The 14152-nt window shown below is 52.1% G+C and overlaps 1 protein-coding gene across 1 annotated transcript; it reads right to left on the bottom strand.

Moving 5' to 3' along the window:
- Nucleotides 1–12409: 12409 nt before the first annotated feature.
- LOC142251754 (olfactory receptor 6C74-like) lies at nt 12410–13931 on the bottom strand. Its single transcript, XM_075324804.1, has 2 exons — nt 13921–13931; nt 12410–13364 (listed from the first exon to the last, which is right to left on the bottom strand). Exons 1-2 carry the CDS (start codon nt 13929–13931, stop codon nt 12410–12412), a joined length of 966 nt encoding a protein of 321 aa, XP_075180919.1.
- Nucleotides 13932–14152: the final 221 nt, after the last annotated feature.

Raw genomic sequence — 14152 nt, 5'->3', positions numbered from 1 at the left:
TGTAGTCGTGGCAGCAGTGAATTCTAGGCACACCCCTGGCTCTATCACTCCTTCAATGCTGGGGACTAGCTTGGTGGGACAATGGGTGTCAGTATCTTCGTCGGAAAGTGCACAAACAGTCCTCAGGCAGAAGTTGATGCCAATAAAAGATAACATTTATTTTGCACAGATACAATCCGGTCAGCAGATTTCGGCAATTCCTGTGGAGCTGGGGACAACCTGTCCAAACGCGCCCTCTAGTGGGGATATGCCCTGGGTACTCCGCTTCTCCGGGCTCCCACTCCTAGGTCAAGCACACACTGGACCCACACCAGCGGAATCAGACCTTGAGGTTGCGTACTCCTCCGTTGCTCCGGCGTCCCCTGATGTTCCGCTCATACACACTGCCACTGATGGTCACACACTGCTGTCCCGGATCCGACTCCCTTCCACACACACAGACGTTCCCTAGTCATTCAGCCGACTCCTCCTTCCCCGGTGGCAACAGCCGTCCCACCCGGCCACTAGGGGGTGCCCTAACACTAGAATACAATACAATATTAAAATACAACACTTTTATTAATAACATTTCCGGTCCTTTAGTAGGGGTTGTGAGCACCCACTACATGCCTCCCCTCTTAAAATCCGAGCCTCCCGGCACGGCTCTTCTTTAAAACACACATAACATACATAAAAACCTTTAGTCTCCTTCATAACACAGAGGCACCAGTTCAGCGGCGCTCCCGGCCTTTAGGTGGCGCCCGGAGACGCAGCAGCGTTCCCGGTCTCTAGGTAGCGCCCGGAGGCTCAACAGCGCTCCCGGTCTTAGATGGCGCCCGGAGGCTCAACAGCGCTCCCGGTCTTTAGGTGGCGCCCGGAGGCTCAACAGCGCTCCCGGTCTTTCGATGGCGCCCGGAGACGCAACAGGTATAAGAACTTGCAACAAAACTTCTGCCGGTTAAACAACACTACCGGACTTCAAACAGGTTGACTGAAGAGATTTACTCTGGGGGCCAGGAACGCTTCCACTCCTCCGCCTGTGCCTGTATGTAGGCTCCCAGAGACTGCCCCGGCTGACGGCGTATCCTCCGGAAGGACACGGGGGCAAAGGGTGGCTCCGCTGACGCAGCTGCTTCAGCTTCTGGCGGGGGTGATGGCGTCGCTACCCGGGGTGGTTGTGGCGCGGGTTGTGGTACGTCAAGGACGATGACTGGCTTGTTCGTCACGCTCTGGTGCACCGCTACCACCGGGGGAACCTTCTCCGGGTCAGCGGTCGGGCCAGATGATGTTTCCGGGGCAGCGGACAAGGTGCGCCGAGAATGAGAGGGCGCGGACGGGACCGGTCTTGGATGGCTCCGGCGCCGCTCCTGCTGCTCCTCCCACTCCAGCTCCTGCTGCCACTGGCCCGCTTCCCGGGCGGTCGGCATCCGGGAGACGCCAACGGCAAACAGGCCGCGACTTCCTGCGTCCGACAAGAATTGGACTTTCTCGCCCGGCCAAAGCGTATGGAGTCGTTTGGGCAGCCCCTCCACATCCAGATGGACTCTATTATAGAAGTAGTCGTCTCCGGTCTCTACTTCTCGGATAAACCCGTATCCCTCCTGCTGGTTAAACTTCACCGCCACTCCGGTGGTGAACTGCAGGGCCAGCTCCTCGCCGCCGGGACCGGACAACATTTCCCGGAAGACGGTTTCAGCCATCAGGCGTTCTCTGACAGGGTCGGGTACCGGAGATGGAGCTCTGGGGTGCTGCACAGGGGAAGGGACGGTGACCGGCTCCCACACAAAGCCCAGATGATCTTCCTCCAGCCGCTCAGCTAGCTCTTCGGCCGGCACTCCATAAGAGGCAGTTGGTGTAGCAGCGAGGGCGCCCGGCTGTGAGGTCTCCCAAGGGGAATGCGTGATCCCCGGAATCCGGTCTCCTACTGGGGGCTGTGTGGCATATGTCGCCCGGACCTCCGTGATCGTGCCTCCGGTCTTTGCGTCCCACGTGGTCTTCCAGGACACCTTTTCAGGCCGCGTGGAACCTCCCGGTCCAATCGGCAGGTCCACAAGGGATGCTTCACTTGCAACCGCAAACTTAGGCCGCCCCCGGCCTAAACTGACCAGAGCCATGGTGGTAGCAAGCTCTTCCGGTTGTCCCGACATCTCCATATCTGTCTCTGTTGGCTGTATGACCAATGGCGACGGTGTCAAAGTTGAGACTGAGGGAAGAGGAGGCGGGCCTTCGTTTCCCGCTCTTAAACAGAATCCTCCCCCAGCCTCATGCATCCTCTTGACTCCTCCGCGGCGGTACTTCTTTTTCTTCCGAACACCGCCCACTTCGTATGTCTTCTTCAATGCCCTGGGACTGGCGCCTCCCCTCTTTGGGCGGAGTACTCTGTACCTCTTCCTCGGCACCGGCCAGCCCCAGGCTCTTCTTTCGGCGCCAACTTTTCGCGCCTTTTCTTCCTCAGCTTCACAGATAACGGCCCTCTCGCCGCCATCTTGTGCCCGGTCCAACGCCTTGGGCACTTCTTCCTCCCACCATGGGACTGGAAATCTTCTCTCGTAGCCCGGATACGGTGCCCTCGACACCACTTGATCTCCGGCTTCTTGGGTTCCTGGCAGGGGAATCGCATCCTGCCGACTACGCCACATGAAGTGATGAGCCAGGGAGGCCTCTGGCTGTGTAGTCGTGGCAGCAGTGAATTCTAGGCACACCCCTGGCTCTATCACTCCTTCAATGCTGGGGACTAGCTTGGTGGGACAATGGGTGTCAGTATCTTCGTCGGAAAGTGCACAAACAGTCCTCAGGCAGAAGTTGATGCCAATAAAAGATAACATTTATTTTGCACAGATACAATCCGGTCAGCAGATTTCGGCAATTCCTGTGGAGCTGGGGACAACCTGTCCAAACGCGCCCTCTAGTGGGGATATGCCCTGGGTACTCCGCTTCTCCGGGCTCCCACTCCTAGGTCAAGCACACACCGGACCCACACCAGCGGAATCAGACCTTGAGGTTGCGTACTCCTCCGTTGCTCCGGCGTCCCCTGATGTTCCGCTCATACACACTGCCACTGATGGTCACACACTGCTGTCCCGGATCCGACTCCCTTCCACACACACAGACCTTCCCTAGTCATTCAGCCAACTCCTCCTTCCCCGGTGGCAACAGCCGTCCCACCCGGCCACTAGGGGGTGCCCTAACACTAGAATACAATACAATATTAAAATACAACACTTTTATTAATAACATTTCCGGTCCTTTAGTAGGGGTTGTGAGCACCCACTACATGCCTCCCCTCTTAAAATCCGAGCCTCCCGGCACGGCTCTTCTTTAAAACACACATAACATACATAAAAACCTTTAGTCTCCTTCATAACACAGAGGCACCAGTTCAGCGGCGCTCCCGGCCTTTAGGTGGCGCCCGGAGACGCAGCAGCGCTCCCGGTCTCTAGGTAGCGCCCGGAGGCTCAACAGCGCTCCCGGTCTTAGATGGCGCCCGGAGGCTCAACAGCGCTCCCGGTCTTTAGGTGGCGCCCGGAGGCTCAACAGCGCTCCCGGTCTTTCGATGGCGCCCGGAGACGCAACAGGTATAAGAACTTGCAACAAAACTTCTGCCGGTTAAACAACACTACCGGACTTCAAACAGGTTGACTGAAGAGATTTACTCTGGGGGCCAGGACCGCTTCCACTCCTCCGCCTGTGCCTGTATGTAGGCTCCCAGAGACTGCCCCGGCTGACGGCGTATCCTCCGGAAGGACACGGAGGCAAAGGGTGGCTCCGCTGACGCAGCTGCTTCAGCTTCTGGCGGGGGTGATGGCGTCGCTACCCGGGGTGGTTGTGGCGCGGGTTGTGGTACGTCAAGGATGATGACTGGCTTGTTCGTCACGCTCTGGTGCACCGCTACCACCGGGGGAACCTTCTCCGGGTCAGCGGTCGGGCCAGATGATGTTTCTGGGGCAGCGGACAAGGTGCGCCGAGAATGAGAGGGCGCGGACGGGACCGGTCTTGGATGGCTCCGGCGCCGCTCCTGCTGCTCCTCCCACTCCAGCTCCTGCTGCCACTGGGCCGCTTCCCGGGCGGTCGGCATCCGGGAGACGCCAACGGCAAACAGGCCGCGACTTCCTGCGTCCGGCAAGAATTGGACTTTCTCGCCCGGCCAAAGCGTATGGAGTCGTTTGGGCAGCCCCTCCACATCCAGATGGACTCTATTATAGAAGTAGTCGTCTCCGGTCTCTACTTCTCGGATAAACCCGTATCCCTCCTGCTGGTTAAACTTCACCGCCACTCCGGTGGTGAACTGCAGGGCCAGCTCCTCGCCGCCGGGACCGGACAACATTTCCCGGAAGACGGTTTCAGCCATCAGGCGTTCTCTGACAGGGTCGGGTACCGGAGATGGAGCTCTGGGGTGCTGCACAGGGGAAGGGACGGTGACCGGCTCCCACACAAAGCCCAGATGATCTTCCTCCAGCCGCTCAGCTAGCTCTTCGGCCGGCACTCCATAAGAGGCAGTTGGTGTAGCAGCGAGGGCGCCCGGCTGTGAGGTCTCCCAAGGGGAATGCGTGATCCCCGGAATCCGGTCTCCTACTGGGGGCTGTGTGGCATATGTCGCCCGGACCTCCGTGATCGTGCCTCCGGTCTTTGCGTCCCACGTGGTCTTCCAGGACACCTTTTCAGGCCGCGTGGAACCTCCCGGTCCAATCGGCAGGTCCACAAGGGATGCTTCACTTGCAACCGCAAACTTAGGCCGCCCCCGGCCTAAACTGACCAGAGCCATGGTGGTAGCAAGCTCTTCCGGTTGTCCCGACATCTCCATATCTGTCTCTGTTGGCTGTATGACCAATGGCGACGGTGTCAAAGTTGAGACTGAGGGAAGAGGAGGCGGGCCTTCGTTTCCCGCTCTTAAACAGAATCCTCCCCCAGCCTCATGCATCCTCTTGACTCCTCCGCGGCGGTACTTCTTTTTCTTCCGAACACCGCCCACTTCGTATGTCTTCTTCAATGCCCTGGGACTGGCGCCTCCCCTCTTTGGGCGGAGTACTCTGTACCTCTTCCTCGGCACCGGCCAGCCCCAGGCTCTTCTTTCGGCGCCAACTTTTCGCGCCTTTTCTTCCTCAGCTTCACAGATAACGGCCCTCTCGCCGCCATCTTGTGCCCGGTCCAACGCCTTGGGCACTTCTTCCTCCCACCATGGGACTGGAAATCTTCTCTCGTAGCCCGGATACGGTGCCCTCGGCACCACTTGATCTCCGGCTTCTTGGGTTCCTGGCAGGGGAATCGCATCCTGCCGACTACGCCACATGAAGTGATGAGCCAGGGAGGCCTCTGGCTGTGTAGTCGTGGCAGCAGTGAATTCTAGGCACACCCCTGGCTCTATCACTCCTTCAATGCTGGGGACTAGCTTGGTGGGACAATGGGTGTCAGTATCTTCGTCGGAAAGTGCACAAACAGTCCTCAGGCAGAAGTTGATGCCAATAAAAGATAACATTTATTTTGCACAGATACAATCCGGTCAGCAGATTTCGGCAATTCCTGTGGAGCTGGGGACAACCTGTCCAAACGCGCCCTCTAGTGGGGATATGCCCTGGGTACTCCGCTTCTCCGGGCTCCCACTCCTAGGTCAAGCACACACCGGACCCACACCAGCGGAATCAGACCTTGAGGTTGCGTACTCCTCCGTTGCTCCGGCGTCCCCTGATGTTCCGCTCATACACACTGCCACTGATGGTCACACACTGCTGTCCCGGATCCGACTCCCTTCCACACACACAGACCTTCCCTAGTCATTCAGCCGACTCCTCCTTCCCCGGTGGCAACAGCCGTCCCACCCGGCCACTAGGGGGTGCCCTAACACTAGAATACAATACAATATTAAAATACAACACTTTTATTAATAACATTTCCGGTCCTTTAGTAGGGGTTGTGAGCACCCACTACAAGAGCACACCTCCATGTTAGAGCCTCATTGCGGCATAAGCCTATGTTGGGAAGCGGTAGGTAGGGTTAGGCGAATGGTGCCTGTCACGCCAAGATTCGTGGCTCGGCACATCAGTGTCAGGCGCCGTGCTTCCCTTCTGCCATTCCAGTCTTGCTATAGCAGCCCAGTGGCGTTAACTGGGCTGCGGCTGCTGTGCTTCCTGTCTGATTGTGCCCCCTACGCACACGGACAACGCACCTGCTGCGCCACCTGTCCGATTGTGCCTCCTACGCACACGGACAACGCACCTGCTGCGCCACCTGTCCGATTGTGCCCCCTACGCACACGGACAATGCACCTGCTGCGCCACCTGTCCGGTTGTGCCCCCTACGCGCACGGACAGCGTACCCCAGGACCCCTGTTGAGTTAACACGGGTGTTCCTTATCCTCCTCAGCTTCCCGGTCAACGCTACTGGTGTACCCATCTGGCCTGACGTGTCCTACACACACGTGGCCAGTCGAGAGGGGGCCAGAAACGCTAATCGGAGGACCGCTCGGCCTGACGTGTCCTACACACGTGGCCGACAGGGCGCTTTCGTGGCGGTCTTCCGGTCAACGCTACCTGGTTACCACCCGGCCTGACGTGTTTCCTGCACACGTGGTTGGTGTAGCGCTAGGTGCACCAAAACGCTAATCGGGTTGTCGTCCGGTCTGACGTGTCCCAACACACGTGACCGGTTCCCAGAGTTCCTGGGTTATCTCAGAGCCATCCAGCTCTATAGTCTCCGCCTAACCCTCAGGTGCCAGCAGCTCCTTTGTCATCTGGAGCACGGTGGGCCCCGACTGGCGATTAGGATATATACCCCTTGGTCCTAATCTGCCGGTTCCCCCGTAACACCGGCCTTTTGACCGATCTCTCCAATCACTGTGGATCTGGGGCCGTAGACCGCTCCCCCCAGCTTCACTCCAGTGTCTGTGGAAGCTGAGGAGAGCGACCGGTAAGTTATAGACACTGTCTCCTTTCAGCTGCTGCCATTGCCCCAGCCCCCACCCTTCAGCCGCCGGCTGCAGCAGTCACTGCCCCCGATCCACCGTCACTGAACCCATCTGCTGCCTCCCCTCCATCTGCCACCAATCTCCTCCATCAGCCGATGCCCCCCTCCCTCACCTGCTGTTATCCCCCCACCTGCTGTGATCCCCCAGCTGCTGTGATCCCCCACCTGCTGTGATCTCCCCACCTGCTGTGATCTCCCCACCTGTTGTGACCCCCCACCTGCTGTGATCCCCCACCTGCTGTGATCTCCCCACCTGCTGTGACCCCCCCACCTGCTGTGACCCCCCCACCAGCTGTGACCCCCCCACCTGCTGTGACCCCCCCACCAGCTGTGACCCCCCACCTGCTGTGACCCCCCCACCTGCTGTGACCACCCAGCTGCTGTGATCCCCCCACCTGCTGTGACCCCCCCACCTGCTGTGACCCCCCCCAGTTGCTGTGATCTCCCCACCTGCTATGATCCCCCCACCTGCTGTGATCTCCCCACCTGCTGTGACCCCCATTTGTTGTGACCCCCCACCTGCTGTGACCTCTCATGCTGTGATTCCCCCCACCACCTGCTGTGATCCCCCCACCACCTGCTGTGATTCCCCCCACCACCTGCTGTGATTCCCCCCACCACCTGCTGTGATTCCCCCCACCACCTGCTGTGATTCCCCCCACCACCTGCTGTGATCCCCCACCTGCTGTGATTCCCCCACCACCACCTGCTGTGATTCCCCCCACCACCTGCTGTGATTCCCCCCACCACCTGCTGTGATCCCCCCCCCCACCTGCTGTGATTCCCCCCACTATGTCTCTATCCCTCTATCTATCCCTCTATCTATCTATCTATCAATCCCTCTATTTATCTATCTGTCCATGTGTCCCTCTGTCTCTCTGGCTGTCCATCTCTCTGGCTGTCCATCTCTCTGGCTGTCCGTCTCTCTGGCTGTCCGTCTCTCATCTATATGTAGCACCCACGGGGCAGGGGTTAAATGTTACTCGTCGCCGGGCCGGTGATGTCGGGTCAGGGGGATGTCACAGGTGGCCCTGCCCGGCTTCGTGGCCTCAAGGTGTACAATAAAAGGGGATTTGGATGATGGTGGGGGAAGGATGATAGTCTTGTGATGCCACCTGTGGTATGTGGCCAGGGATTAGCCGCTGCTGATGTCGCTGTCCTCTGGGGCGGATGGTGTTGCAGCAAGGATGGTTCTGCTCACCACAGGTGAAGCCTGGGCCCAGAGAGGATGATGAGGAGAGTAGTTGCCATTGGCGCCAAAGCGCGGGGCGACTGCAATCAAAAGGCTGAATCAGCTGCTGTGGTTCCAGCCGTGATGGGCCCAAGCCAATCCCAGATCCATTGGAGGTTAGAACCAGTACGGTGGTCGATGGGCCCTTCCTTCTTGCGCCTTTAAAGATGGATTCCCGTGTCCTGAAGCTGCTTGGGGAGCCCGGTTCATGTAGTGTTAGCTCCTGCCCCGTGTGTAGGTGATGCGAGGGCGCTGTGGGGCTTGACTGTAATCACGACTCTGGACCCTATGTGGAACTGTGCTTCGGGATCTCGTGTAACTGTTGTGTAAGCTCCTAACTCCCCCTGGTGGCTGCTCCTCCCCCGGTTCCCTGTCACTAGTGGGTGGCTGCCCCCCATGTTTGGTGACTACCTTAAGACCCGACCCTAGCCTGGTCCCCAATGGGGAGGGCAACCTGGTTGGGTATATGAGTTTGTGTTGTGGAACTGGTACCAACCTCCTCTGGATCCAGGATGAGTACTGCACCTTAAGTGAGGTGCAGTACCCTGTGGTGACTGAAGCCTCAGGGGCACCACATATCCATCTATCTATCTATGATTCTATCTATCTGCTGAAAAAGCCTTAAAGTGAATATATAGATTCACCTCTTAGATCTCTGATCAGTGTGAGGCAGGGCTGCCACTAGGAATTTCAGGGCCCCATACTGGCAAAAGTTCGGGGCCCCCTTGATGCTCCACCCCAGCTCCGCCTCCACCCCAGCTCCGCCTCCACCATATCGTCGAGGTCACATCATTAGTGACGCACAACCAGTGCCGTTACCGAGATCGCAGCGTGTAACACTAATGAGCGACGATCACCAATCACAAAAATGTGAAAAATCGTTGCTCGTTGACACGTCACTCATTTCCTTAATATCGCTGCTGCGACAGGTACGATGTTGTTCCTCGTTCCTGCGGCACCACACATCGCTATGTGTGACACTGCAGGAGTGAGGAACATCTCCTTACCTGCCTCCATTGGCAATGCGGAAGGAAGAAGGTGGGCGGGATGTTACGTCCCGCTCATCTCTGCCCCTCCACTTCTATTGGTCGCCTGCTGTGTGACGTCGCTGTGATGCTACACGAACCGCCCCCTTAGAAAGGAGGCGGTTCGTCGGCTAGAGCGACGTCGCAGGGCAGGTAAGTCCGTGTTACGGGGACTAGCGAGGTTGTGCACCACGGGCAGCGATTTGCCCGTGTCGCACAACCGACGGGGGCGGGTACGCTCGCTAGCGATCTCGCTAACGAGATCGCAGCGTGTAAAGTACCCTTTAGATTAAGGCTGACTTACAAGAAGAGAAAAAGAACTTGATATTATTATGGGTAAAGACAAATTTTCCTATTGTGCTCCTCTCCCATTGTGTCCATGAGGGACCGTTACTTTAGGATGACGATTTGCACGTTCAAATTTTCCAATGTCTTGGTGATTGGTTAAGTTTTTCTTTCTTCTTCCTCATCAATCTGGAAGGTGTAAATTTATACCGGCCATACACAATAGATGGCTGTCGAGTGAACTCAGCCGACTCTCCCATACACATCAGATACAGATATCATGTTTTTGAGCAATGAGAGTTTAATCAAAGCAATAATATAAACCTAAGATGTAAAGTCGGCACAGAACACTAGATATAGGTTCCAACTCTGTCCTAAATAACCCTAATGTACCATAATTAGTGATGAGCGAGTTTGCTCGTCACCACTCAATACTCAATCGAGTATCGGGGTGCTCAGGTACGCTTCTTACTCAATTTAGTATTGGGGGTGCTTGAGCGCCATGGTTGAGACCCAGACCCGCATGTTATGCATCTGTTTGACAGCCATTAGTTCTGCAAAGATTTCTTGCCAATCACGGTAATAATGTAGCCATTATGACTACTGGCATTACCGTGATTGGCCGTCCGCATTGCGTTATTGAGTCTTATATGAGCCCGGGGGCGCGATACGCGGCTCATTGCAGTTCTGAGAGAGTTCACGTGAGAATGAAAGCTTACATTAGAGCAGTCATACAGGCAGAGTTTACCCTTTTACCCTTTAGTGCCTTTCATGTGGTACTAAAGGGTGTTTTTAGCCTGGTTTAATTTAATAAATTAATCAATTAATTAATTAAAAAAAGGCCTTAGGTATCCACTATTTTTGATAATCAGCCAAGGTAAAGAGGACAGCTGCAGGCTGGTATTATCATGCTGGGAAAGTCTATGCTTATTTGGCCCTTCCCAGCCTAAAAATAGTAGCCCACGGCCATGGAACCTTGAATAAGACCAAGAGCCAAAACGCGTAGGTCTTTGTACCTTTGCAATACTTTTTACAGATATTTACAATAAACTGGTTTTAATCTTTAATCATTCTTGCCTTCATTGCTGGAGATTTTCTTCTATTCTGTTATTAACTTAACATCATATTATTGATGTGCAACCATCACTGTTAGGCCTCATTCAGACTTCATGGATTTTTCTCGCGTGGAAAAAAACTTGTCCAAGTTTCATGAGAGTTTGGTAAGAGTTTCATCACTTTTGCTTGGCAGGAAAAAAAAACAATTGAGGTTTCTCCAGCTTCTCCAATCAAGCAGTCCATCAAAAACAGACAGCACACGAATGGCATGAGCGCTGTCCAATTTTTTTCATGGACCCATTTACTTGTATTAGTAAATTTCATCTGGGACACTGATCTAAAATGGTCATGTCTCCTTGATTTTGTGCAGACTACTTAGTCCTCAATAGTACATGGCTAGGTGAATAGCATCAGAGACTATAACAAGGATGAGGGCTATCTGTGAAAACCATGTAAAGAATTTGCATGAGAAAAACTGATGTCTGAATGAGCCATTACTGCTACACTTGCCTTCCTTACGTTGAGTAAGGCCTCAATAAGACATAAATGATTTTTGTTTGAATCCCCCCAAAAAATGAACCAATTTTATCAGTGTGTCAATTTTTACTATCATTGATTTCATCAATTATTTCTTCTCTTATCCATTGCAATGATCAAATCGATTATGATCAGTGATTTGGATCAAAAATGTACCTGTTTCCATGATTTTATTTGTGGACAGACACATAGACCTCGTTACTTCAAGACCAGCCTTGTTCATACTTGTCTTGGAGAGGGCGTTGTTCACACTTGTCTTGGAGAGGTGTCATGCTAAGGCTAGACACTCTATTCGTTCAGAGGCACACACCTCCCTGTGCACCTCGCCTCACCACACCTTTCTCCAATCATGGAACTGGAGTAAAATTTGTGACATAACATGCATCACAGTTCATCATGAATTAGATGAGCTGTGGCGTCACTCTCCCATATTGCCCCCGTTTCATCAAAATGGGCACAGCTGTCTGAAACTGGTGTCAAAACACCAAAGCTGCAACTTTTTTGCGCAACTTCATGTTGCACAAAAATTTTCAAAACGCAATTTACACCAGATTTTTATCATAATCGCCTTGATGGATTGAGGCCACAGAACACAAAAAAATATGGACATCTAAATGGCACCTTAACCAGTTTGATTTCTACCCTACTAATCCCTCTTACAGCCATAAAAAGAGAAAGTGAATCCCGTAATTGCTAAGAACGTTAAGGAAAACGTGGATCAGAGGATGATTGTTTATCCTTGGGGAACCACACATTTATCAAACATACTAAAGTATAAGCCCGATGTTAGAAAACATTTTTAATTAGATGACGGATCTACAGAAATGTTTAGATTCCTTTTACAGTTCTCTATTATTTTGAAGGCGTATTTAAATAATTTTTGGGGTGTAATAGATGGGGCCATATAATATTTAAGACAAATACATCAATGGTGATCATTTGTAGCAAAAAAATTTGAAGCCGGTGTCCAACTTCCCAAATTTTTTTTCATAAACTGGGAAAATGTATAAGAAATGGAGGTATACACACTGTCGATAACTCCTGTGGAACAACCTCAGGCTTCTCCGGTAACCTCAACCAGACAGGAAGCGATGGTGGCCTTCTCTTTAGTCACCTGACAATTGAAGACCGTGATTAGCTGCAGTGGTCAGATGATTAAATCGGAACGTCATCAGATGAAAGTCAGATATGATCCATTCCAACAGCCAATTACATCACTTCACCCTGATCAGGGAGGCCAGTCTCATAAAGGCCATCAAATTTTATGCATTCAGTGAGATTCAATGAAGTAGTTGGTGGCAGTGGACATAGTCTCTAAGGTTTAATGTTTCTTTAAGAATTAACTGGTAAGATTGAAGCAGGAGAACTTCCTTTTCATCGACTCCTTGACATCTTTGTTCTTTAAGCTGTAGATCAGTGGATTGAGCATAGGGACAATGGCTGTATTGAACAAGGCAAAAAGCTTTTTGGAGCTGCTTATGGATTTTGGAGTAAGATATTGACTTCCTAGCATGGTATACAATAACACAACCACTGTCAGATGTGAGGAACACGTGTAGAAGGCTTTACGTCGGCCAGAGTTGGTATGAATCTTCACGATGGCTGCAATGATGAAGACATAAGGCATGAAGGTAAGGACAAATGGAGCAATCGTCATAAAAAAGAGACCTTGGTAGAAGAACAATGTTTCCAAAACTGTGGTGTCACTACAAGTCATTTTCATCATAGGGATGATGTCACAGAAGAAGTGGTCAATTTCAATGGAGGTGTAACATACATAAGTAGAGAATATACCAACATGTGAAATACTTTGTACAAAACCCAACACCCAGCAAAAAGAAGCCAAGAGACCACATGTCCTTCGGTTCATGACCATGTGGTAATTCAGTGGCTTACAGACTGCGACATAGCGGTCATAGCTCATGACTGTTAATAGGAATAATTCATGACCCATTAAGGAACCAAACATATACGTCTGTATCATGCACTCGGTAACAGCGATGGTTTTATCTCCAGTAAGGAAGCTTAGAAGAATTCTGTGTAGAGTGATGGTCGAGCAGGAGATGTCCACTACCGATAAGTTACCCAGAAAGAAGTACATGGGATTGTGGAGATGATGGTCCAGGCAGATCAACAGGAGAATGGTCAGGTTACCACCAAGAGTGATAAGATAAATGGCAAATACCAGTAGGAAGATCAGCACCTGCATCTCCGGTGCATCTGTTATACCTTTAACAATGAAATATTTGACAGTCGTATGAGTTGAGTTCAGTTGTGTGGGCACATTCAGCAACCTGCAAGACAGACCATAAGGGGAAGTCTCATTAAAATTATTTTATAGTTCTATGTCTTTATTTAGCTTAAATACTATAGGTTGGCCGGTTTGGAAACCCTTTTCAAAGACATCAAATTGATTGGAATGGTGCCATACATTCGAACAGTATCAGATTTCCCATCAGATCACAGTTGATCGCAGGGAGTCCTATTATGTGGACATTTCGTGAACAGTTTATAATTGAGTGACCCTCCCAACAAGTATAGATTGTCTTACACAGCTATGATCTTTAAGCCCCCACTTCAACCAGCACCACCAGCCCCCGCATAAACTTTTGTTTCTAGCAAATTTCACCAGGAACCACTTCAAATAAGTAATAAGCACTTTCTTGTTTCTCACCAGGTGTTTTTTAGGACCCAAAATTAAAAAGAAATGCTAAAAAAAACCTCAACATATAAACAGAAAAGTAGTTTTACAAAGGAAAACATTGGTAGGAGTCTTTCAAGCATTTTTTGATACATTTCTCAGGCGTTTTTTCGACCCAAGTCAAAAATCTCCGTGTGCAAAGTACTCACATCAGTTCCATAATTGCGAGGTTCATACCACTTAATCTAGTACTTTTTTAGGTCTTTCATATCCTTACATGGGAGGTGTCTGGAAAAAAATAAACAGTTTTTAGAAAACCTTATGCTTTTTGATGCTCAAGCAATGCTTTGTGATTGAGAAAATACAATGGTTTCACAAAGGTGTTCTCTGGAAAGACCACAACCAAACACAGGTAAGGAAGGGTTACAAACTACTGTATAT

Source organism: Anomaloglossus baeobatrachus, chromosome 9 (genome assembly GCF_048569485.1).
Source record: "Anomaloglossus baeobatrachus isolate aAnoBae1 chromosome 9, aAnoBae1.hap1, whole genome shotgun sequence".
Classification (NCBI taxonomy): domain Eukaryota; kingdom Metazoa; phylum Chordata; class Amphibia; order Anura; family Aromobatidae; genus Anomaloglossus; species Anomaloglossus baeobatrachus.
The sequence above is the reverse complement of the archived record's forward strand: the minus strand, read 5'-3'. Positions and strand labels throughout refer to the sequence as shown.